We start from the raw sequence: 22,545 nt of genomic DNA, 5'->3' as shown, positions 1-22,545 counted from the left end.
TAGTTTTACCTCCTGTTATAATGTTAGTCCCTCATCAAAAATAGAGCTGGAGTGTTGCTTTGATTGATTAATCCTTTTATCTCCATGGCAACTATTTGAATGTGCAAAACACCTGGCCTTTAAGGCGCAGCTCCAGTTTTTTAGTTTTTAAGTTTTTAAGTTTCTGAACTTCACTCAGCTCCTTCAGACTAGCCAGCAGCAATTAGCAAACGCCTGGTGGAGCTGAGCATCAGCTGAGCTCATAATAGGAGCTGCTGCTCAGTGCAAAGCTGGTGAAAAACGTTGAATAGTCATGTTGTGATGACTTCCTGAAGGCCGAGCTTCTCAAAGAGCTTTTTAAAGAGACAGAAACCCAATTTCCAGGTGTTAAAATACAAAATCAAATTTCTGTTAAGTGATATTTGATATAGATTATAGATTTCTGTAACTAGATGCAACTTTATTGTGCTATGAAATGATACTACATGCCTGCAAAATATAATAGCACCCTTCTAAAATATTAATAAATAGCTGTGGCTGTGATCAACAAGTACTTATTAAAATGGCATAATATTGAACATCTTTTCAGTCCCTTGAGAATCTTTTGATTGTTGCTTTTTTTTGTCTTTTACAATAAATATCACTAATTTGTGGTTCTAATTTAGAAATATTTGCAAGAGATTATGTCATTAATGTAAGTTTTACAATTACCATTGTCATACTTGAAAATTGTTTCAAAAAGACAATATGGCCGTTTATCGCAAATAACTGCTTGGACAATTTATCGTCCAGCAAAATTTGCTATCATGACAGACCCAGCTAGCGTCACTTAAACCAAATGTGGTAACAACAAACTCAACTATGAATTAGTGCAAAAAAAAAAAAAGTACATTTTGGAGATCACAGAAACATAAAAATTTGAGTGTGCAGATAAAAACAACTTTGATTGGATTGGTAAAATATTACCTTGAAGGTTCTGTTTATGCGTCTTTTTGGAGTCTATAGGGCCACTTTAAAAGCTATGGCGGTCCAGATTTGGCCCCTGAGCCTTGAGTTTGACACACGTGATTAAAAGCATTAAACCTAAGAGCTTCCACCATGACAGGAGCCGTTTCTAACCAACCGGTTGGCACGAGCGCGTAACCTCCGACTCGTCGCCGCCTTAACAATGTCAGGCGACGTCTCTGCAGCGGCGCTCTGTAGCAAGGAGGAAGGAGGCGGGAATGGGAGAGGGACCTGGAGGCGGCAGTCCCTCTCGGCCTCTGCAGCAGGGCTCTAATGGAGCGTGTCACAGCTCGCTGCCCGGGCTGACGCAGGATGAGGAGGAGGTAGAGGGCGCCACCTGAACGCAGAGCGGTAAACCTGCTCTCCCTAAAGCCAGCCGCACTGGAGACGCATTCATCGCATGGGAGCTTCCTGTAAGTCGGGGCTCTGGCAGAAGGTCACGAGCTCCAGCTGCTGTACATCCGACGTGGAGGAAGCTCTTAAAACAATCTGTGCTGCTTTGTGTGAGCCCAAACTCAGGTGTTTACTTTGACTCGTGTGACTCCCAGCAGGTGCAGCAACCGCAGCTTTGCATTCCAGAAACAGAAGCGCTGTCGGTTCGGACACCAGCATCCGATTACCGGACGAGTGCGACCACAAACGCATCAGCACTTTTTTCTAACTTTAATGTTGTTGTTTTGTTTTTCTTTACAAACAATTTATTGCTCCAAAGATGGAAACATTTCTCCATCTTCTCTTCTCTATTCCTTCCCAAACCAGGAAAACTCTTCACCCTACATTTTCCCGCCTGTGTGAGATAAAAAAAAAAAAAAAGACACTCTTGGGTCACAACACGGAAACTTCGGCAGCTCCGTATCCAAGACAACAGCTTTCCAGAATATCTGATGAAGACGCTCCGGTGGATTTCAATATTTCATCACCCTAGCCGGAGGCGTGTAGAAAACAAGCAGGTCTGCTGCCGATCCGAGAGCCCGGATTTATGAATCGGACTCTGCTCTGGCTGAAAAAAACTAAAATGTGCCCAGCATCTTCATCTTCCTCGCGCCAGTTTCTCAACTATCACTACAAAACACCCATTTGTTCTCAGGAATACTTGGGGATTCATCATAAGAGACTGCTTTTCTTTTTTTTCCTTATTTCACACTGAAAAGCGACAGCGGCTGCAAGAAAAAGTCGCCTCCGTTTGTTTTGAGACCCAAACTAAGTCAGGAACTTGCAGCAAAACACACCAGCGACCTGCACAATAGCTTGTTTTGCTGGGGATGTTGGCAGTTTTCGGCGCTCCGGATTTTCATTCAGCAAAATGGCACAGGGAGATAACCGACTGCATAAATAAATAAAACACACGAGGAGTGTGTTGGAGGAGTTACAGCGTAGGAAAACGGGAGATGTTATTTTTTTCCTGTTGTTTTTTTTTGCACATTAATAGTGGAATCACATCCAAACACACACATGTACACAGGCAGAGAGAGGGATTAGGGATCGTCCAACCTGTTGGGATGTGGTTGAGCGCCGACGTCTTGAGGACCTCGAGCGACTGCTCCTTCCCCAGGATTCCCTCTGTGGGAGAAAGAGAACATTCTGCTTCAAATATGGTCCGCAGCATCGAGACGAGGGGGGGGGGGGGAAGCTGGTTGCCGGCGACGATGCGACTGCTTTAAAAAAAAAAAAAAAAACAGAGAAAGTAAGGGGGGGCTTCAGGTCATCCGAACGGCTGGGAGCACGTGCCGCGGCGCCGTCGCTGCTACTGCTGCTGCAGCCTGATCCATGAGCGGCGAGGAAGAAGGAGGAAGAGGAGGGTGGAGGAGGGAGGGGTGGATGCTTTGGACCGGAGCGGAGCGCTCAGATAAGCTTCGATTCTGAGGGATGCTGAGCGCGCTCATCAGCGCTCGTGTGTCGGTTTGGTGTGTGTTTGATAGCGCCTGTGCTCGGCATAGCAAATGTGGCTAACGGCGGCGGCAGCGGAGAGAGGGATGGAGAGGAGCGGGGAGGGGAGGGGGAGAGGTAAAAATAGCTCACCCTTTTGTGTATAACAGCACATGCAGAGCACGCACGGCGCACACACATACAGACACAAAAGAGGTGTGTGTGTGTGTGTGAATGCATGCATGTCCGTGTGTGTAGGCTGTAATTATAGTGGCAACATGAAAAGGCTTTTGTAGCTGCTGAGCCCTGGGAAGACATGGCTATAAAAAGCAGAGCGACACGGAGGATGAGGATGAAGGGGAGGAGGAGGAGGATGCATCAGGGATAGAGGGGAGGAAGAGGAAAAAGGAGGGGTGGAGACAGAGGGGGGGGAGAGAATGGAGCAAAAAAAAAATCACAATGAAAATGAATATTTTTAGAAACCACAAGCACCTGTTTCATATATATATTCCATATATATATGGACGTCTGAGGGGCGCAAACGTGCAACTACTCCTTTTAGATTGGAGGTAAATAGAAAAAAAAACAACAACATGTGAAACCCCCTCTGGAGGATTAAAAGAGCGGAAAACAGGCGGCCAGCCTCTCCGTCTATTTCTGGAACTCTCTCTGGAATAGCCTCGCACATACACAGGGCTTAATTAGCTGCGAAGCTGGAGGATGCGTTTTCACTGCGGATTGTGCGGCACCTCGCATGAGCGATTTTGGCCTAGTTGTAGCAGCCCCACACCCACCCCCGAATCCTGCAGACGCGGTGCATCCAGAACGCACAGGTGAACCCTTCGGTCCCAGTCAGGGTGGCTGTGTTTTTTTATTTTTTATTATTATTTATTTACTTAATCTGTTGAATTTTCTTTTGCAAAGGAATGAGGTGACACCTGTGGCTTTGGAGTAAATCCACCCTGCCTTTTACGCACAACTTGGCCGGTTGCGTCTCGCGCTTAGATAGAGGATGGACGTGTTTGCATGCGGCTGGCTGGAGGAAACGGATTGGCTTTCGGTGCAAACCGCCGGGTCGCAGATAAGAGCTGTTACCACACGGATGGGAGGATCCGTTTCGAATTCTGCCAGGCTGCAGCCTCGGGTTTCAATGGGTTTGATTGGACAGATTATGTGATAGAACAGAAAAATCTGAAGTATTTTTAGTCTAGTTTCTACCGCAATTCTCTCAGTCCACCTAAAATAAAGCAAAAAGAGCTTATAGCCTATTTTCAGGAGGATACATTGATTTAAATCCTTAGTACTGATGAAGAAAAGATCTGGTGACATAATATGGCGTACTGGTTTTTCAACAATACTAGAGTTATTAACTTAAAAACCAGAAAGTTATTTGCAAGTTAGTTTTGTCTTATTTTAAGTCTACTAACATATTTGCAGTAGAAACCAGACAAAAATACTGTTGTGTTTTTTGCAATTTGTATTCGTCCTAAAAATGTTTTCTCATCTACAAACAGATGTTTTTTTTGCCCATTCTTCTTTGCAAACCAGCTCTGATTGGTTGGAAAGCGTGTGAGAACGTTACATTTATGTCCGACCTTTGACTGGGCTGCATAAGAATACCGCCACTCTTGGCACGACTTCACATCCAAACGAAGTTCCCTCCTGCAGTTGCAGTCGACGCTCCACAGAGGGCCGCTGCCATCAGTCGGGCGTTGTTTTGGTTAGCTTCCTTTGCGCTGTGATTTTGTGACAATACTGTCGGCTCCCATCATGGCTGAATAAACTTTGAAACTGATCTTTAATCGACTCCATCGTTGCTATGTGACGACAGCGTTCTTATTCTGCGGGACGCATTTAATGAACATGAACCATCGTGCAGAAAATAAATAAATAAATCTGTATTGAGCAACATTGATTAATTTACCTCCATTTTATTATCAAGTGTTAACAGTTTTTCTGTCCCCAGCTAAAGAAATCGTCTCCCACAGCATGACCCTGCCTCCACCATGGTTCAAGGTTAGCTTCCTTGCCACTCCCTCCCCAAAGACCAGATTTGGAGCGTCCATGACAACCAGTCATGATCCTCAGCCTTCATGTTGATCTCCAACAGACCTGAAACAAAGCTGGATTATTCGGCTGCTTTTAATTGAGGAGTATTGGAATAAAGAGCTGTGAACACCAAAACACTTTTTGAAAAACCGTCGCTCGACTTTGCACTACTTTGCATCGCTCTGCCAGTGAAGTCCGATGGCGTTTGCGGCCGCAGCGAAGCAAAACGTGGGGCGACTCTACGGAGTGTGAATAGTTTCGCAGCAGACTGAAAACGAAGCCGGAAACGGCACAAAACAAGAGAAGACGGAACCTACAACAACAAGCCCCATCAATCTTAAATGCAGCCTAGTTCCCCAGCAGCTCCACTCCTCCTCCTCCTCCTCCTTCTCTCTTATCTTTCTCCCACTCCTTCTGTCGTTCCTCCTATCTTCCGGCTCCCAGTGGGGAAGCATCGGGAAGACGGGAAGCTAAAAATAGCCTCCGCTACCCTCGGGCGGAGAGTCAGTCATCCCAACCTAATGCAGCTACTTTCCCCCCCACACTCCGTGAAAAACATGCTTTCTTATGATGAGCAGGGAGAACAAGAGGGGTGTGTGTGGGGGGGGAGGGACTTGACCCGGTCTCTGCTCGGCCTTGTTGAAAGAGGCCTTTGTTACGCAGCAGGAATGAGAATGAGACGTCTGTCCGCGGCAGCGCAGCGTTTACAAAGAGGGACGGAGAAAGGGAGGAAGGAAGGATGCTCCGGCCTCATTACATTCAGTGCACTTCCGTTCTGGCTGCTTCGTCCAGGGTGACTCCGGCGAGCAAGGTGAACCAGACAGGAACAATACGATTAATCAAACACGCCTCTCCTTGAAGAGCGCTTTTCCTCCGGGGGCGCAAATTCGCTTCCCGAGGGCACCGCCTGACGTCACGGCGACTGATAAAGGAGAATGGGTGACCCCTGCGTGAGCCTCCGCTGGTTTACGTTTGGAAGGAAGCAACGGTCTGACCCTGGTTTCGTACTGGGGAGGGAAAAAACCCCCCCAAAAAAACAAAACACCAGTGATGCAATTTGCCGTTTCCCTGTGCCTCTCTGTGAAAGTCTGAATTTGACATAAAGTCAAAAAGTAACTGGAAGTCGGTAATTACACTGCAGGCATCTGCTGCGCGTCCGCTGCAGAGGAGAAGTTTAAGCAAAACTAGTAGAGACAGAAGCGTGCGGCTCAGATTTATGAATCTAATATGGTTGTGACATTTCAATAGGGGGCGGGAAGTTGTGTGAAATTTATAAGCGCATTCATAATTTAAGCTGGCGAGAGTGCGGCGCTTTCATTTAAAAAACTGGAAATTTACGAGCTCAGGCGGGATTGGATGAAAAACAAACAAAAAAACCCTGTAGTTCTCCTTTGCTTAATGTCTCCGACATAATTTTTTATTTGCTCATTGGAAGCCAAACGTTTGAAGTCTCCAAAATGCACCCAAACAATTTAATCTTGAGGGTTTTATGTGAGATTTGAACACTTTACTTAGTCCCTAACGCAACGCGGTTAGAAATAAGTCGGACGCCATTTCCTACAAAGTCATGTTGCAAATGTTGAAATAAATGGATGCATTTTCAGTACATTTTCCTTATTGGCATAAAAAGCATGGAGAATTCCAGTTTGCTCTATCCCAGTTAATTGGTAACAGTGCCAATTAATCCAAAAAAGCCTTAAATTGGCATGAAAATGACTCATATTTCTCCTTTTAAGATATTCCACAGTCACAACTACTGCCTCTGTGTCTTATGTGATTTCAATTAATATATTTTGTTTTGCATTTTTGCCAATTATTCTCATAAATGCCAGCAAATAAGGAGAACGGCAACCAAGACATCCAATTGGCAGATTTCCCATCTGATATCTGCAATTATGTGCAGACCTTCTACTGAAGGAGAAGATATTTTAACTGATACACTGTTTTATATTTAAAGAAAGGCAAAAACATTCAAGGAAATAAGACTTGAAACTTTCTGTTAAGAAAACATCTTAACAGTTTTCTTTAAATGTTGTGAAATATGTACAAAAATGGACATTTTTGTACATATTTGCTGCATTTTAAGTTTACTTTAATCTCGTAAACTTAAAATGCAGCAAAACGCAAAGCTGGGACTGATTGCCTTACTGTGACGCTCCAGATTTGAAGCAGCTGTTTGTTTAGTTGCAGAGCTGATGTAGTCGCTAAAATCCCAATTTTACTACCGTAAAAGCTTTTCTTTTGTTTAAATCTTTTAATCAAATGATTGGAAGCAGATAAAAAAAAAAACCCAGCAAGCTTTTTCTAGTCTTATTCTGAAAAATCTCTTACTTCTTCCACTTCTTAAAAATGGCCTTCAATTTAATAAAAGAAAGAAGAAGAAAAAAAAAGGCGTTTTCAAAGCAACAGCTTTTTTTAAATTCATCATCTCGTTTTTGTCTGCAGAGCGCCTCGTATAAATAGCTCATATTTGCTCAGTTGATTTCCTAATGAGCATCCGAGCTAATACCACAAACGGTTGCTAGGAAACCTGTGATGCAAGTGCAGGAAAAACTCGCTAGCTGTACCGATTGCCTTACAACAACAAACGCCCACGCTATCGCAGTTGTTCATAGTGGCCCTGCACCTACTATCCACTCAGAGTAACAGGTGCAACATTTAATATCTGTCTCAACTTTTGCTTTTCTCTCTCTCTCTCTCTCTCTCTGTCTCCCCCACCTGCCCCCCGTTTTCTACTAAAGATCATCTTTAATCTGCTTGCGTAACTTCAGCATCTCCCTGCTGGACGGGGCAGACATTCATACTTTGCGCACATCGCTGCATGCAGCACCGTGTCAAAAGGCACGGGGATTGGGTTCCGGGGAAGCGGTGTGAACCATAATTGCCGGCGACAGCTCGCTGGCAGAACACAGTGTATCCCGTTTCTCGGCTGGGTCGAGACAAAAGACGCGGGGGACAAAGGACGCGTCCCGCTGCTTTCATTAGCTCATGTTCACTCTCCGCTGTCTTTGTCCCAACACCAATTAAACACAAGGCTTTTCTAATGATTTGGGGTTGAAATGCCATGATTAGGTGTTTGTTTTTGGGAGTCGGGATGGGCGGAGGGGGGGTTGGGTGAGGCCGTGCCTTGCTTGCACAAGGACAAAGTGGGGCTTGTGCACGCCGTTTGGACAAGAGACCCCCTGGGTTTGTCCTCTGATGGACAGTTGATCATGTTCAGCCAAGTCGGTGGCACATGGGAGGACGGAGCGGACGAACTGTCTGGCTGGCTGGAAACTCCTGTCTCTGGGAGAGAGAGAGACAGAGAGAGAGAAAGAGAGAGAGGAAGAGAGAGAGAGAGAGAGAGAGAGAGGGTGCGGCATTGTGGGAACACGCCACAGAGTATTTTGCAACCATTTTTTTTGGTAATTTGGCTTTTAGAGAGAGAAACAACATGTCTCCACAAGTGAACAAGCTGAGAAACATGACAGTCAGGGCTGAAATTACCCACGGCGAGGCGTGTGCACCTACCACACACTGAAACGAAATCAAAAAATGTTAAAAAAGGGGCCAGAGTTTGTGTCATGCGTGCCCTCGTCCTCCGTTTGCAGCAGCAAACCGCTCGATCATGAGGGGGAGAATCAACACGATGGTGGGAGGAGGAGAGGGAAGAGAACCAAAAATAATGATTGTTTGTGCACCACATGCACACGTGCTCATATCTGGTGTGCGTGCTGCTAAAAATAGACTCAGGGATAAGCCGGGCCCTTTTTATTGCAGTGAAAGCTTTTAACCCGTTCGGCCCCGGACTCCGCCGGCCTGATGTGTGATCGCACGCAGCTGCAGGAGGGGATGAAGAGCCAGGGGGGTGGGGGGGGGAGTTGCATCAGTGAAAGGAGCCAAAGTGGAAAAAGGGATGAGAGAACCGTTGTTTTAAAGAAAAAATATATATATACAAAAATTCCCTCTAACTTTCCATTTCCTGAAACGTTTCCTCAATTTTACAGAACATTTTTGTGATATACCAACAAAACGTAGTATATATACTAGGATAACCTAGTGTATTAAGTATACATAAGTTCGCCTGCTATAAACCCAATAAACTTTCACTTTGTTACGGACTACGCACCAGAACTTAGAAGATCTCCTTCAGGTTGGAGTTAAAAGGAGCTCTGAGAGCTGTTGTGTCATTTTATTTTAGTGTATTATTATAAAGGGGGTTTTATTCATAATAACACACTACTCTGTGTTGGTCCATCACATAAAATCCTATCAAAACACACGGCTGTTTGTGTTTGTGGTGTGAAAAAAATGTGATATAGTGGGTGTGAATACTTTTGCAAGGCGCCGTCGTCGTGGAAAAGCTCTCATCCTCCAGCCTCAGACCGCTCTGTAAATCTCCACGCCGCTACCTAATAGTATCTGGCAGGTGTAATAAAAAGCAAATCCATAACATAGATGTATCGCCATCTGGAGATCTGTGTGCATACTGTACTGCGATGTTTGTCAAGGATGTGGGTAAGATCCAAAAACAGTACAAAAGACGGATTGAAAGGGGAAGAAAAATGTGGCATCAAATTATTCTGGAGAGATTAGCGGACGAAGCAGCTGGCTGCCAAAAACCACAATCTAATACTTTTCAAATAAAAATGAAAGCTAATAAATCTTTCTGTCCCCCCCACTGCAGCGAGACAGCATCATCCAGGACTGCCAGGCTGCGGCGTTTCGGTTTGGGAGTTTTACGAGCGCGTGCCCTGATGAACCTGCAAGATTAACATTTGGTCACGACAGCAATTACCTGGAAATTACTAAGACACGCCTCGTCTTTCTTTAGGAAGTGTTTATAGGGAGACCCGTGAGGTGAACCGCGGCACTTCCCTCGGGTCGGCGCTTCCTCGCCGGGAGGGAAAAATCGCCACGCAAGGGTGAGAGCGTGCGTTAGTGTCACCGGTTTGCCTGGAAGACGGTTTACGTCAGCACCGCGTCCCTTTGCCTTTCTGAGAAAACTCCCCGCTGGCCAAATGGTAAGAGTTGGCTAACAGTTGCACACACACTAGGAAGCTGCTTAATTATCTTATCACAATTAGACGACGGGACGAACTTTACAGCCGCTGAAAGCTTGTTCCACTCCTTCAGTCCGTTTCCTTGGTTTCCCTCCTCCTCCCAACAGTCGCCAATGACTACACCTCTTCTACCTTTTGTGATTTCTATTCTCGCCATAAATGGCAGAAATACTCCCCGACTTTGTTCTCGCTCAGATGCCTGGGCTGCAGGTTGTCCCTGGTCCTGCTTGTGCTGTCAGGCCTGGATTCCTGTTATTTTTAACAGCCTGTTTGCTTTGCTTCAAATTAAATCAAAGTTTATTCATTACGCCCGCCTCCCCGCCAGCGCTGGGCTCCACATCCACGTCACACCAGTGAAATTTGAGCATGTGATAAATAAATCAAAAACAAACAAACTATATTTCCTTACTCAGAAGGAGCAAACATACATATAAAACAGAGGTTTATGTGTACATTTTAAAGTTAAAGTGCAAATTTTATGGATTAAGAAGACTGAAAATGTTGCTGTAAATCAAACTTTCTTCAGCCAAGTACTTAATTAGGCTTGTTTACTGATCTGCAGCAGACTATTTATTTTACCAATGAGTGCGGTAAGGTAGAGGGTGTCGCCAGCATTGGTTTCAAAACAGCTGGTCATAAAAAAAAGAGGCGGAGGGCCAGGGTGGGGGTGGGGGTGGGGGGGCGATTATTTTATTGCCCTTATAGAGGGAAACTAATCCTACACAGTTCACTGACAGCTTGAGATTTGAAGAGAAAACTCTCAGTCGCTGCCATGTCAACGGAAGAACTTTAAACTTTAAAGAAGAGTTTATTAATGCAGTGCTACTAGACACGCTATTGGCTGGTGCCTCCAAACCGCTTTTGTCATCTTTTGTTTGGGATAATTACTTGGGATTTAATGTAAAACAACCAATATATCAGCTTATTTGGAAAGAACACCAAGTGTACCATGAGTACTGGTGAACGCAGCGTGGCTGTGAAGCCTTTGTGGTCTGAAATTATAGATTTCATCAATCTAGGAGTTCAAAAGGTCAAATCATCCAGACGGCAGAGAGAGAAAGGTTTGCGATTATGTTGTTTTTTTTTTACTGCTTTGATTAGAGATGGGCAGAGTACCCCAAACATTGTACTCACATAAGAGCAGAAATACTTTGCAGTAAAATTACTCAAGTAAAAGTAAATGATAAAAATACTCCTAACATCAAAATTTTTCAACAAAAAGTTACTCAAGTAACTGTGTAAAGGTAACTAATTACTTCCCAGCTCTTGCTTTAATCCTTGCAAACGACTCAACATTCAAAACTACTGTGGTAACAACGGCGAGACTTCAAGCCTGACTGTTGCGTTGCAAATGAAAACATTGTCTAAGCGAAGCTGGTTTGGTGGAGTTAAAACTGGAGAACTGCATCAAAGCAGGAAAGAATCCATCAAACCAGAGTCTGAAGGTTTTGTCTGTGCTATAATACAAGCAGCTTTGCTAAGCCATAAATATGCAGTTGCTTAAAATGTCTAAACCCAAGAGAGAACAATTTAATCTTGGTTTCGCACTAAATCATCTGGTGCTCCTTGTTCATGTTTATTTTCAACGATTGTATATTCCTGGCTAATTCGTGTTGTTGCTATATAAACCTAGAAACTGGTACTTGTAACCTAGATACAGCTGAGCCTTCGAGGAAAGGAGCACTGTGTCAAGTTCGACAGTTCAGAGCTGTAAACAGCGCTTCACGCCCACGCAGGCCCGAGCACAATAAAGCTGTAAAAAAAATAAATGTAAAAAAAAATCTAATCTGAACGCGGTTTATGTCCCGCTGCAGCTTGATAACGTTCGAGGAATACATTAATCTTTAATTTTCTCCCCCCCCATCCTCCCACATGCAAAGATTTTAAAGTTCAACCCTTCCATTCACAAATACGGTCCATGGGAGCTACTTAGCAGCTACTCGTAGGCCTCACACTGAGTGTGACTCATACGCGGGCCCGGCTTGTACTCCAGCGGGACACCATGCAGCCTTTCCTGGAAAGCTAGCTCACTTCTGACTAAAGCAAATCACTGGCAGCTAATGGCATCACCTTCCCTTTTTAGTGGAGCTGCTCTGACACCTGAGGGCTGCTCTCTTTGAATCCTGATTTTCATGTTAGCTCGCTTTTGCATGCATCATTCTCGCAATCAAAACGTGTGGTGGGGCTGCTTCGTTTTGGGTCGTTTTTTCCTAATACCCCACCTGGCAGAATCTCCATTTCGTCTGCGCTGCAGGAATTTACATCTTCTATTTGTGGTTTGTTCTGCGTAGCAAACAAATATTGCAAAGACTCCTTCCTTGTGGAGATAGGGCCAAAAACGGCGTCTGCCAACAGGAACTGATAAGTCTGGGAATGAGAGGGAGCACCTACAGATGTAACTAGAGTTCAGTCGATTCTAAGTAAAGGACAATGGACAGCAAAAGAAACAGTTAAAAGTGTAACTGAGTCATAATCCAGTCAATCATTAACTCACTCACTTCTTCAACTGTAAATGTAAAGCTCCTGTTTGAACAACAAGTCCAGTTCAACCTCACTCAGCAGAATTGAGTCAGCTGGGAGGAGACAATCATTACCCAGAGCGAAATAAGGCTGGTACAGTCAGGGACGGCCGCTCAGTGAAGAAGAAGCCACCGCTCCAAAAGACACATCAAACACCAGATTACAGCTTTCTAGTGAGCGCAGAACATTTCCTGTGTGGAGATGTTCTGTGGTCTGATGATGCTAAAACAGTGTTTGACTGTGGAAGCTTGCAAGCCTGATGACATCATCTCTACATCTTGTACACTTTTTTAAAACGAAATGTAAGAAAAACCTTTGCTTGGGTGAAAGACATTTACCCTTTACCCTTGCAAACTAGCTAGCAAGAGTTTATTAGCAGCCGTTTTCGTTCTGCCTTTGTCTGTCACAGGTTTGTGCTCCAAATATAGCCTTTAGCTACTGCAATTCATCTTCAGCATGACATTTACCCAAACACTGATGCATGCTTAGCATGTAAAACAAATGTTGTAGGCTAATATAAACAAAATCTGTCTGTGTACGGAGAAATCACCACTGCAGGCCAACTAAAAGGTCTTGTCGGCCTGACCCCCTTTGTTCCCAGAAACGGTGAAGCGACAAAGCGCTTTGCATTTCCCTTTTCTGGGAAAAAGATTTATGGTAAATGATATTAAATCTAAATATCCCAACGCTTTTGTAATAAAGAAAATGAATTAGTCCTGGATGAAAAATAAAAAAAAAAGAGAGAGAAAAAAAAGTGAGCTGCAGTAAGCTCATTTACAGATTACAGAAACGGCACATAAGCAGGCACGCTCAGAAACATCCAGCAGAAACACACACACACACACACACACACACACACGCACACACACACACACACACACGCACACGCACACACACACACACACACACTCAAAGGGATTTAGGACGAGTTGTCAGTGTTCCTACAGATTTTCTATATAGAAATTTCAGACTTTTCCACACTCAACTTTCTAGAGTTTTAAAAGGATGGGATGATAGAAGAACAAAAACAGAAAGTAGGAAGAAAGAACAAGAACAGGTAGTAGTACACATAATTTTCCCATCTTTTTCTTTTCCCCATCCTTCAGTCCATGTTTTCCCAGATTTCTCCCGTGAATCCCCGTTTCTGTGGATGTGATGTGTAAACACAGCGGACTGCTTACCCTGCGCTCCCTTCTGTCTCACAACATCCCCACCGACGAAAAAAGTAAGATATGGAAGACGCCTGACAAGTGCCCGGAGGTCACACTTTTGCACATTTCTCTGTCTTTGGATGCCTCCTCCTGTCTCCCAGTGTGCGCACCAACATCCAACAAGTGCGTCTCCGAGCTGTCGCTCAAAACGAGACAAGCAACACCTCAGATCGACGCCCACGCCTTGGCAGCTCTCTGAGGACCCGGATCGTCTCCTCCGGAGGCTTTTCCAACGCGGCTGAGAGAAATATGAATCGCCCTCCCCACGTCTCCCCGGCCGCCGACGAAAGGATCGTTTTTGTTTGTCGGAGGTGAGCGAGCAAAGGGTCGGCAGGTGGATCCTGGATGCTGGGAAGCAGAGCTGCGGAAATAAGGCGTCGCGGAAGGGCAGCGTGGGAAATGATAGAAAAGAGCTGAACGTTGTGTTGTGACAGCGAGCGGCTCCGAGGCCGACGCTTCCTGACCGTCTTCAAGGCAGGACGCCGATTCAATTTCACTCTTTGTGCTCTTTTTACAGACTTCGCATAAAGGGGAGGTGTTATCTCAGAGCATTTGGGACAAAAAAAGCGAGAGCGGCTAGGGAACGCGACTGAGGCGGTTTATTTAAAAAAGACGAGGTTTTTCTTACAGTTTTTATTTTTTATTTTTTGTTACTTGGCGAGGCTTAGGGGTCTAACGTTACCGGTATTATTAGAGATGTGGGAACGTGACGCCTACCAAACAGGGATTTTGACAAAACTTTCAGGCTTTAAAGGTCGTCCAGAGCAAGGATCTAATCAGAAATGCAAACGCAGATTAAGGTAAAATTGAGACAGTCTATCTAGAATAAGCTAATTATGATAAAAACATCTTCATCCTTTGTTAAATCAGGAAATTATTCATGCAGCATATGTTTAGGGAAGATTCATTGCTGCCAGACTGTTATAAGTTGTCTGACAGCATGTGAACAGGAACACATCACACCCCGATCTAAAGAAATTCAGGAGCAGATGAACAGAATAAAATTCTGATGATTCAATATAAACTTTACAGAAACCGTTTAAAGGAGAAACACGTGACAAAGTGTTTTAGTCTGTGATTTTTTATTTTTTTACATTTTAAATGGAACCATTTAGGGTTCAAAACGATTCATCGGATTAATCAATTATTTAAATAACCATCAACTAAATTAGCAATTAGTAGTTGATTAATGGTGAATTGGAGTGTAGAGATTCAGAAGAAGAACATTTGCTGAAAGACTCACAATCAGAGCTGTAGTTAAACCTACTGTGGGGTCAAATGTACACATTTTGCACTGAAGATGAGAAATATATTTGTTTGTAAATATGTCCTATCCAGCATTCCTCAAGTCGCATAGCAAAGTAATGATTAGTTTTATTTTTAAAAAAGGAATTATTTGTTTATTTGCATCTTTTAATGTGTTTCTAATACTGCATAGAAAAGGGTTAATAGGTTAAATAAAAAAATCTGTAGAATTTCTTTACATCTGAAAAATCAATTAATCGTCAAAGTAAATTGTCAGATGCAGAACTGGCAGCATTTAAAAAAATAACTATGATTTTGCTATTAGAGCAAATAAATATGTGTCAAACCCAAACAGTTTAGTACACCTGTGCTGACGTGGATCCGGATAATTGTCCACATCTTGCACATATTGAACCTCGCTGGCGAGCTGGCCGATCTACAGGGAAAACATTTCACTCTCCAAGCTGACTGAACTGGTTACCAGTCGGCTCCTGCACACTTCAACAGAGCTACAATGAGAGGAACTGATGCAACGCTACTGTAATCGTGGACCAGCGCAGCGTTTCTGAGACGTGTCGCAGGAATTTTAAACATCAGCATCCTGATACTTTGTCTGCTGCCGAATGCACATTTACTTACTGCCATTCCTCAGCTGTAAACTTCAACATGTATTACCAATAAAGGCCTCAAAATACTGGCTGTTATTTGAAAATGAGATCATAATTTGCAATACAGCGTCAAGTATTTCATCATCTCTGGTTGTTCGCGTTTCACCTTAAGAATAAATGAGCTGGTCGCAGGTGAAGTTGTCGAGGTGAGTTTTCTGCCTCCACGGTGCGTTCAGGAGACGTTGGAACGCCGAGGGCGCTCACATCCCTCCGGGGAGGCGTGACGGTTGCCTCGGCTGTGCTATTTAAACTGCACACACTCCCAGGTGTGCAAAGTCGACACGCTGGATGCCGTCAGGTAGCGCGGCGACCGGGGTAGGCGGCGAAAGCCTCTCCGTCTGCCAGCAGGTCACGGAACCGTTTATCAGCTCGCTAAAACGCGAGCCAAAGCTGCCGAACGGGAGCTTCATTAGCCTGCCAGGGAGTAAAAGAAGAGCCTCGCCTAATGAGACGATGCTGTGGACCTGCTATCACACTCCGGAGCTCATTCATATTGAATTGAGCCTATTAGCCGCCATAAAACCGGATTAAAATGTTTTATTGCGTTTTAGTGAGCGGCGATCCGTCTCTGCAAGTAAGCAAAACGCGGCGGGGAGCCACGCGCTCGTTACTTGACGTGCAATGGTGAACATTTCATCAGGGGGCTCAGAGGACCCCCATCCAATGTTAACCCACCTGAGAAGCGAGAGGCTTTTATTAACTCTATTTTAATATATACAGGCCCCTGCAAAAGTATTTCTACTCACTGTAAGAGTGAAACATGGTGGTGGCAGTATCATGCCGTGGGGATGGTTTTCATCATGGGGGTTAGAAAATGTGATCAGAACTGATGGGAAGGTAAGTGTAGATACATTAGACTGGTTACTAACGGCAACACTGGACATTAAGGAGAATAAAAAAATATAATTTCACATAAGATTCAAGAAACTCATGTGCTGTTATTCAGAATCGATGTAAAATTTCACCAAGTTAACTAGAAAAAAAGGGAGAAAAAAAAAAGTTTACATTTTCTAACTATACGGGACGTCGCCGTGGAGTTGGCATGGGAACGTACGCCAACGCAGAAGACACCAAAACAAAGAGGACAGTACAAAAATGAAAGTGAAAGAGGCACAAGCAAACCCGTTGGCGTTGAAGATGAAAATATGGACTAGTTTGTAAAATGAAAATAGAGCGCTCCTGTAAACGTCTCACTGAGACAGCCTCAACAAGAGACTAAAAGAAAAGTTGCCAAAACAACCAAAACGGCACGAACATGATGCAACGTGGAACAATTCTGTCTAAGCACGGATTAATGTTTTAAAGGACACTTCAATGTCTCTAGTTGTCATTCTGTCTTCCAAAGCAGACTGGAATAGATCACGAGGATTCTAGTGAAAGACTCCCATCCAACTGACCATCTGGGAAGTAGGAGCCAAAAGATGGTTTCTCTCTAGGCAGTCGTCACAGTACAGTTTCAAACTAGTTTCAAAGATCTGTTTCGATACAAAATGAGGCAACAAACTGTAAATAAACGCGTAATAATTCCAACTAACTACTGGTGTACAAAACGCATTAGCAGCAACGGCTAACCACGTCGATATGTTTGAGTACAAGCACAAGATGGTACAGATTAAGTTCACACTGCTGGTTAAAACCTCTTTGTTTTTGTCTCGTGTCAAAATATTGTAATCGTCAGCGGATTTGATTTCGAAAGCACTTTACTTCACTCCATTTACCATTTGACGGCACTAAATGCAACCAGAGTTACTACAGAAGGGCTTACGTCAACAAGTAATCAGAATGGCCTAGTCAAAGCCCAGACCCGAGATGGAAGCGAGAATCTAGTGAAAGACTTTAAAAATTGTGTTCACAGATGCTCTCCATCCAGTCTGGTTGAGTTTGAGCTGTAGAAGAATGGGCAAATATTTTCGCTCATGCAAATTTGTGACGAGATGGGAGTTTTTTTTACATTTTATGTTACAAACAATATGGCTAACAATAAAAAAAAAAAAACTTAAAAAAAAAAAAATCACCAAAGGTCTGAAAAGTCTTACCTTGGTGGCTGTTTGAGGTCATCTCTGTCAGGATGGTGTCCACACGGTTCAGCCGGCTCCTTGTGTTTATGTGTGTTTGTGTGCTGCAGAACAGGGCTGAACGTGTGTGTGTGTGTGTGTGTGTGTGTGTGTGTGTGTGTGTAATGAAAGTATTATTCACAGGGAGGCCGTTATCCTGCCAAAACTAAGGGCGTCTGGGAGTGTCCACTTAAATGCAAGCTCGGGCTGATCCAACGCGCCGGACGGTCGAACAGGAAACTGGAAGCAGGCGTCCAGCAGCAGCAGCAGCCAATCTCCATTAGCCTAATGATGTGGCTGCTGCACTAAAAGAGGCAGCGCGCTGTCTAGCATCAGCATCAAACCTAGGAGACAGGACAGAAAGCACAGCGTCGTTACTGCTTCTTTAAAAACAGTCGGAGCTTTCCTACTGTAAACAAAAGGAACCGGCGTCCACCGTTCTGTTTTCCGTCGAGTTCTTTTCGCAAAATCTGCGTCAAACATGGAGCCTCCGCGGATTTGGAGAAGAGTTAAAGGAGGGAAAGAGTTTGGTTATGTTTATTGATTGAAAAATGTTTCCTAAAACTTTCAGAGCAAACGGGCAAGAAACTGTGAAAGAGAGAAAAGTGTGGCACTTTTCTGCTGCTCAAATCAAACCTTTACTTCTCCACGTGAGTTTTAAAAAAGTAGAAAATGGGGAAGGGGAAGACATGCGGCAAAGGCTGCCAGGCCGGGAATCAAACCTGCGACAGCTGCGTCGAGGACTAAGGCCACCACAGCACACCCCGGAGGAAGTGTTTTTTAAGTGAAATAGAATTTTTTTGGGTACAAAATGACCCAAATTGCAACTATTATCCACTTTTTATTTTGGAAAGGGTTTTGCTTTGTTGTTATTGATAATAAATACTTGTACTTTAATGTTCTTTAGGACGTAACGGGGGGGAACCTGAATCCCTCGAGCCCAAAGCTTAAGTGTCAGATGTAATCAGTGGTTAACCCTGCAGCACCACAGATAGAAGGGGTAGAACTGCCCCGGGGGGAGGTTGGAGTGGAGGTGGGAGAGGGGATCGGGGTGGCGTGGATGTTTACTCCCTGGCAGAGGGTCTCTGAGGCTGTTCGAAGCAGGACGGATGTGTGTGTGTGTGTGTGTGTGCATTAAAGGCTGGGGGTTGGTCTCAAGACAAGAGGGGCCAGACAGTGCAGCCCAGTGACGTGCGGTCAGGGGAGGCAGGTGAGGCAGTGCCTCACCAGCCATCATGGAAAGAAAGAAAATATATAATCATAAAGTAATTTAAATTGTTATATTCATCCGGTGGTTTGTACTAAAAAATATTTATTTTTCATGTAGCTTCACCAATTTCGATTTTTATTTGTTCAAAATCGCTGAATTTTCTTATTTTCTCATTCAAATGCTTGGAAGCGATGCCGGTGAGGCAGCAGCGAGCTCTGCCTCACCTTGGATTGCGCAACCCCTGGCTCTGCGCTGGCTGCTAAGCGGAGAGAGCATGTTGCTGTACGGCGTCAATAAAATGGTTTAAACAAATTTAATATGTGAACTTATTTCCAATAATTTAGCTTATGTATATAATGTACAGTGCTTTTTGTCACCAACTGTGTTTGTGTAACGTGTTTCGTGTAATGAGCGATTATAAACGGCAGAGAACAGGTTCGAGGTGAGGCAGGCAGTTCTCTTGCCTCATGGCAGGGGGCGCTCAAGATCCCACACGTTCGTCTTGTTCACTCCTCAACTGCCGAGTAAGTGACAGCGAGCTAGGCTAAACGATTCGGGAAGCAAGTCAAGTGCAGCGGTAGATTATAATAGAGATAGTGATTTTTTTCCCTCTCGCTTATCCCGACTTTTGACATTTATTTTGTTTTGTTTTTTAAGGAAATGTGTGTTTTGTGAGCTACAGTTTGTATGTGTAAGGATGCAGAAGTGAAACATAACCTGTAAACTGCTGTCAATCTATGCATCTATTTGCAAATCTGATTCTGATGACGTCAGTGCCTCACCAGCTATGAACCTCACCGCACGTCACTGGTGCAGCCGCAGGACAAACTGTCCCCCCGCCCCTCCTAAAAAAAAAAAAAAAGTCGGTCACTGCACAGTGCACGCACACTTTGTGATGAAGGGGCAGAGCTGGGAAGGGGAGGGTCTCGGATCCTCAATGTGTGTCGCCGGGTTTTAGGGAGAAGCTGGGTGAAACGCCATTCTCCCAGGGTATCTCATCTGTCTAGGGAGGGGGGCATTAAAGCAAACGTCCGAGACCATTGTCCCCCAGGACGCGTTGGCTTGATGCAGGGTGACAGAACTGGGGAGACATGCCCTGCAGCCCAAAGTGTGGCAATGACGGAAAAGCACTCAGAGAGAGCAACGGGAAGGTGGAAAATGACCTAAACATCACAGAGAAGCTGCAATTCTGCATGAAAAACATGAAATGCGAATAAAACTTCAAACAATAACGACTATAAGTGTGACACCCTGTGCAGCCATGTCAAATCCAATAATAGAACTGCTTTGTTTTTTCACAAACAAACAAACAAACAAACTCTCATTTAGTTATATTTTGATCACAGTGCAGTCTTTGGGTGAATAACTGGCACAGAGATGCAAATTGCTTCACATTTTGCTCTAAATTTTAACAATTTTTTTTTTATTAAAAAAACTAAATAACTGTATCAAACATTTATCAGATGATATCTTGCTTTTCAAAAGAAGAAAAAGTCAATCCTGAAAAGTTCTGATGTTTTATATTGACATAAAAAGCCCAGACGTCCTTGCAGCACGCAACAGTTTACAGAAACTTTACTTTGAATGATCTGTGTTAAGGTTTATGTGAAGAGGTGCGATCAGAACGAGAGGTTTATTTGTTCTGACAGTAACTTGTTTGAATAAATCACCACAAGAAGCTAAAATATCTCAAATGATTTAAAGTAATTGTTTAAAGTGTTCTTTCAAAAGGTGTATACACAAGTTACAATTCAATATAGGTTATTGGACATAAAAGCGATATTAATATCTGATATTGTTCCAAATCGGTGCATGTACTGTTAATATGAGATCTGGTGTTTTTCTTTTTCCTTTTTTATTTTTTAAATGTGGAAATTGTGCAATTAGACTTAACCATCAGATAAAAATAAAATAAATTAAACAATGAAGCTACGTGGATGTAGCTCCTCTACAAAATAGCAAAGGAGAAGAAAGCAGCAGTGCCATAATAAAAATACTCCAGACTCTGGAGTATTTTTTTCCATACGTTGTACCCCCATTCCTACACAAATGGTGCTGTTTTGTAGATACAAACAAAGAATCTTTAATTTCATCCTACTTCATGTATTACACACCTGCAGCCTTGATGTCAATTATGTGGATAAACATTCATAAAAATGAGAAATAAAACACATTCATTTGTAGTCACATTTATGCACTTGCACTGACTGACAAACATAAGGATTACAAATAATTTGAAGAATAAACGAAGAGTGAATTTTGAAAACTTGTTTGCAGAGTAAACTGTTATGAATAGTATGAAACAACCAAGTGCTGAATAAATTCAATCTATATTACTGGTTTTTAATATTTTTATAGTAACTTCTGTAGGTTACCAAGTGAACCAACTTACAACTTTTTAATACAACTTAAAGAAAATTGATTTTATCGATACAACATACCGTTGTATCGTGAGTACGAAATGACGGTATGACCAGGAGGTAGCAAAAGTGGAACCAATGTATATCAGAACTAAACTGCTTAATCAGAAAAAAAAATATCTCCTTTTTAAAATCTATTAAACTTCTACTGTTAATTTATGCGTTTAAAACAAATAAATGTATGTTATATATCAGCTTCAAACGTCAAAATTTGGAACCGGAATAAGCCACATAAGAAAATGCATCGGTGGACCGATAGTAGATGACACAGCTTTCTGTAACCCCATCCCTAAAAACAGGGGGCTCACACTCACTCAGCCTGTTTCCAGTACAAAACACAACTCTCTGACAAACAAGGACAGAAAGTGCACTTCCTCTGCACAATATTTGCAGAAACACGAGCAAAGCAGCGCTTTTAAACCCACCACAATCTACAACTCAGATGTTGCTTTAACAGCTTTAACAGTCCGTACGCCCCCATTCACAAAAAAGAAAAAAGATTGACGCATGCAGAGAATTACCACCGCCCATCCCGAACCATTCACACACAAATACCCGGGCCTGGACCTCAGTTTTACACCTTTTCCATGCCAGCAGTCCGGCCAGAATGGCTCCGGAGAAGTGTTTTCACTCTGTATTTTACGCTAAAGCCCACGGCTCGCTTCTGCTCTATAAATAGCTCAGCAACAATCGGCATAATAAACATCGTCCCTCACTTCCCGCCCGCAACAGCGCAACAAACCGTAGCCGGACAAAAACGAAAAGAAAAAAACAAAACGACGGCTTAATTCCCCGAAAAGAGGTGAAATAACTCCTACCGCCTTGAAACACGACTCAGACCCACGGACGGCCGCTGAAACGCAGCCGTGGAAAACGAAAGCGAAGCGGAAACTTGAGCCGGACATTGTTTTGATGAATCCCTGTGTGTGGATCGCATCCCTGGCGGAGCACCAACATGAACGCGGCGCAGCTCGGCCACACGTTCATCCGCACGGCGCACAAACCGGCTCACCTAACACGGGCCAGGCGGAGGGCCAGGCGTCCCGACGTGTCTCCCGCTCGGTTTGCCTTTTATTCCTCTCCCATGTTAGAGACTCCGACGGGGGATGGAGAGGGGGGCGCGGACGGGGAAAGAAAATTCATCTCCTGACAGATTCCGCCATACTGGATTTTTGTTACAGCCCCAGCGTCACATGGAGCGCCCCTGCATCTACCAGAGGCGGGGTCAGCCGGATGAAAACGGGCCCATCTGCCGCTGTCCAGGGCTCGGTTCTGT

At 43.9% G+C, this 22,545-nt stretch overlaps 1 protein-coding gene across 3 annotated transcripts in view; it reads right to left on the bottom strand.

Moving 5' to 3' along the window:
* Window positions 1-22,545, bottom strand: part of LOC122827152 (histone deacetylase 4-like) — a 57,100-nt gene extending 34,555 nt beyond the window's left edge. Inside the window, exons 1-3 of one of the 3 annotated variants that reach the window (XM_044109757.1) lie at window positions 22,282-22,545; window positions 17,622-17,983; window positions 2,476-2,544 (exon numbers count right to left, since the gene is read on the bottom strand). In XM_044109757.1, the coding sequence (XP_043965692.1) occupies window positions 2,476-2,544; window positions 17,622-17,643 (91 nt within the window). In that variant the 5' untranslated portion in view covers window positions 17,644-17,983; window positions 22,282-22,545. Of the gene's footprint in view, window positions 1-2,475; window positions 2,591-17,621; window positions 17,984-22,281 lie in introns of those variants that run through there. The other 2 variants (XM_044109759.1, XM_044109756.1) reach the window with 2 other exon arrangements.

This window comes from Gambusia affinis, linkage group LG24 (assembly GCF_019740435.1).
Source record: "Gambusia affinis linkage group LG24, SWU_Gaff_1.0, whole genome shotgun sequence".
Classification (NCBI taxonomy): domain Eukaryota; kingdom Metazoa; phylum Chordata; class Actinopteri; order Cyprinodontiformes; family Poeciliidae; genus Gambusia; species Gambusia affinis.
The sequence above is the reverse complement of the archived record's forward strand: the minus strand, read 5'-3'. Positions and strand labels throughout refer to the sequence as shown.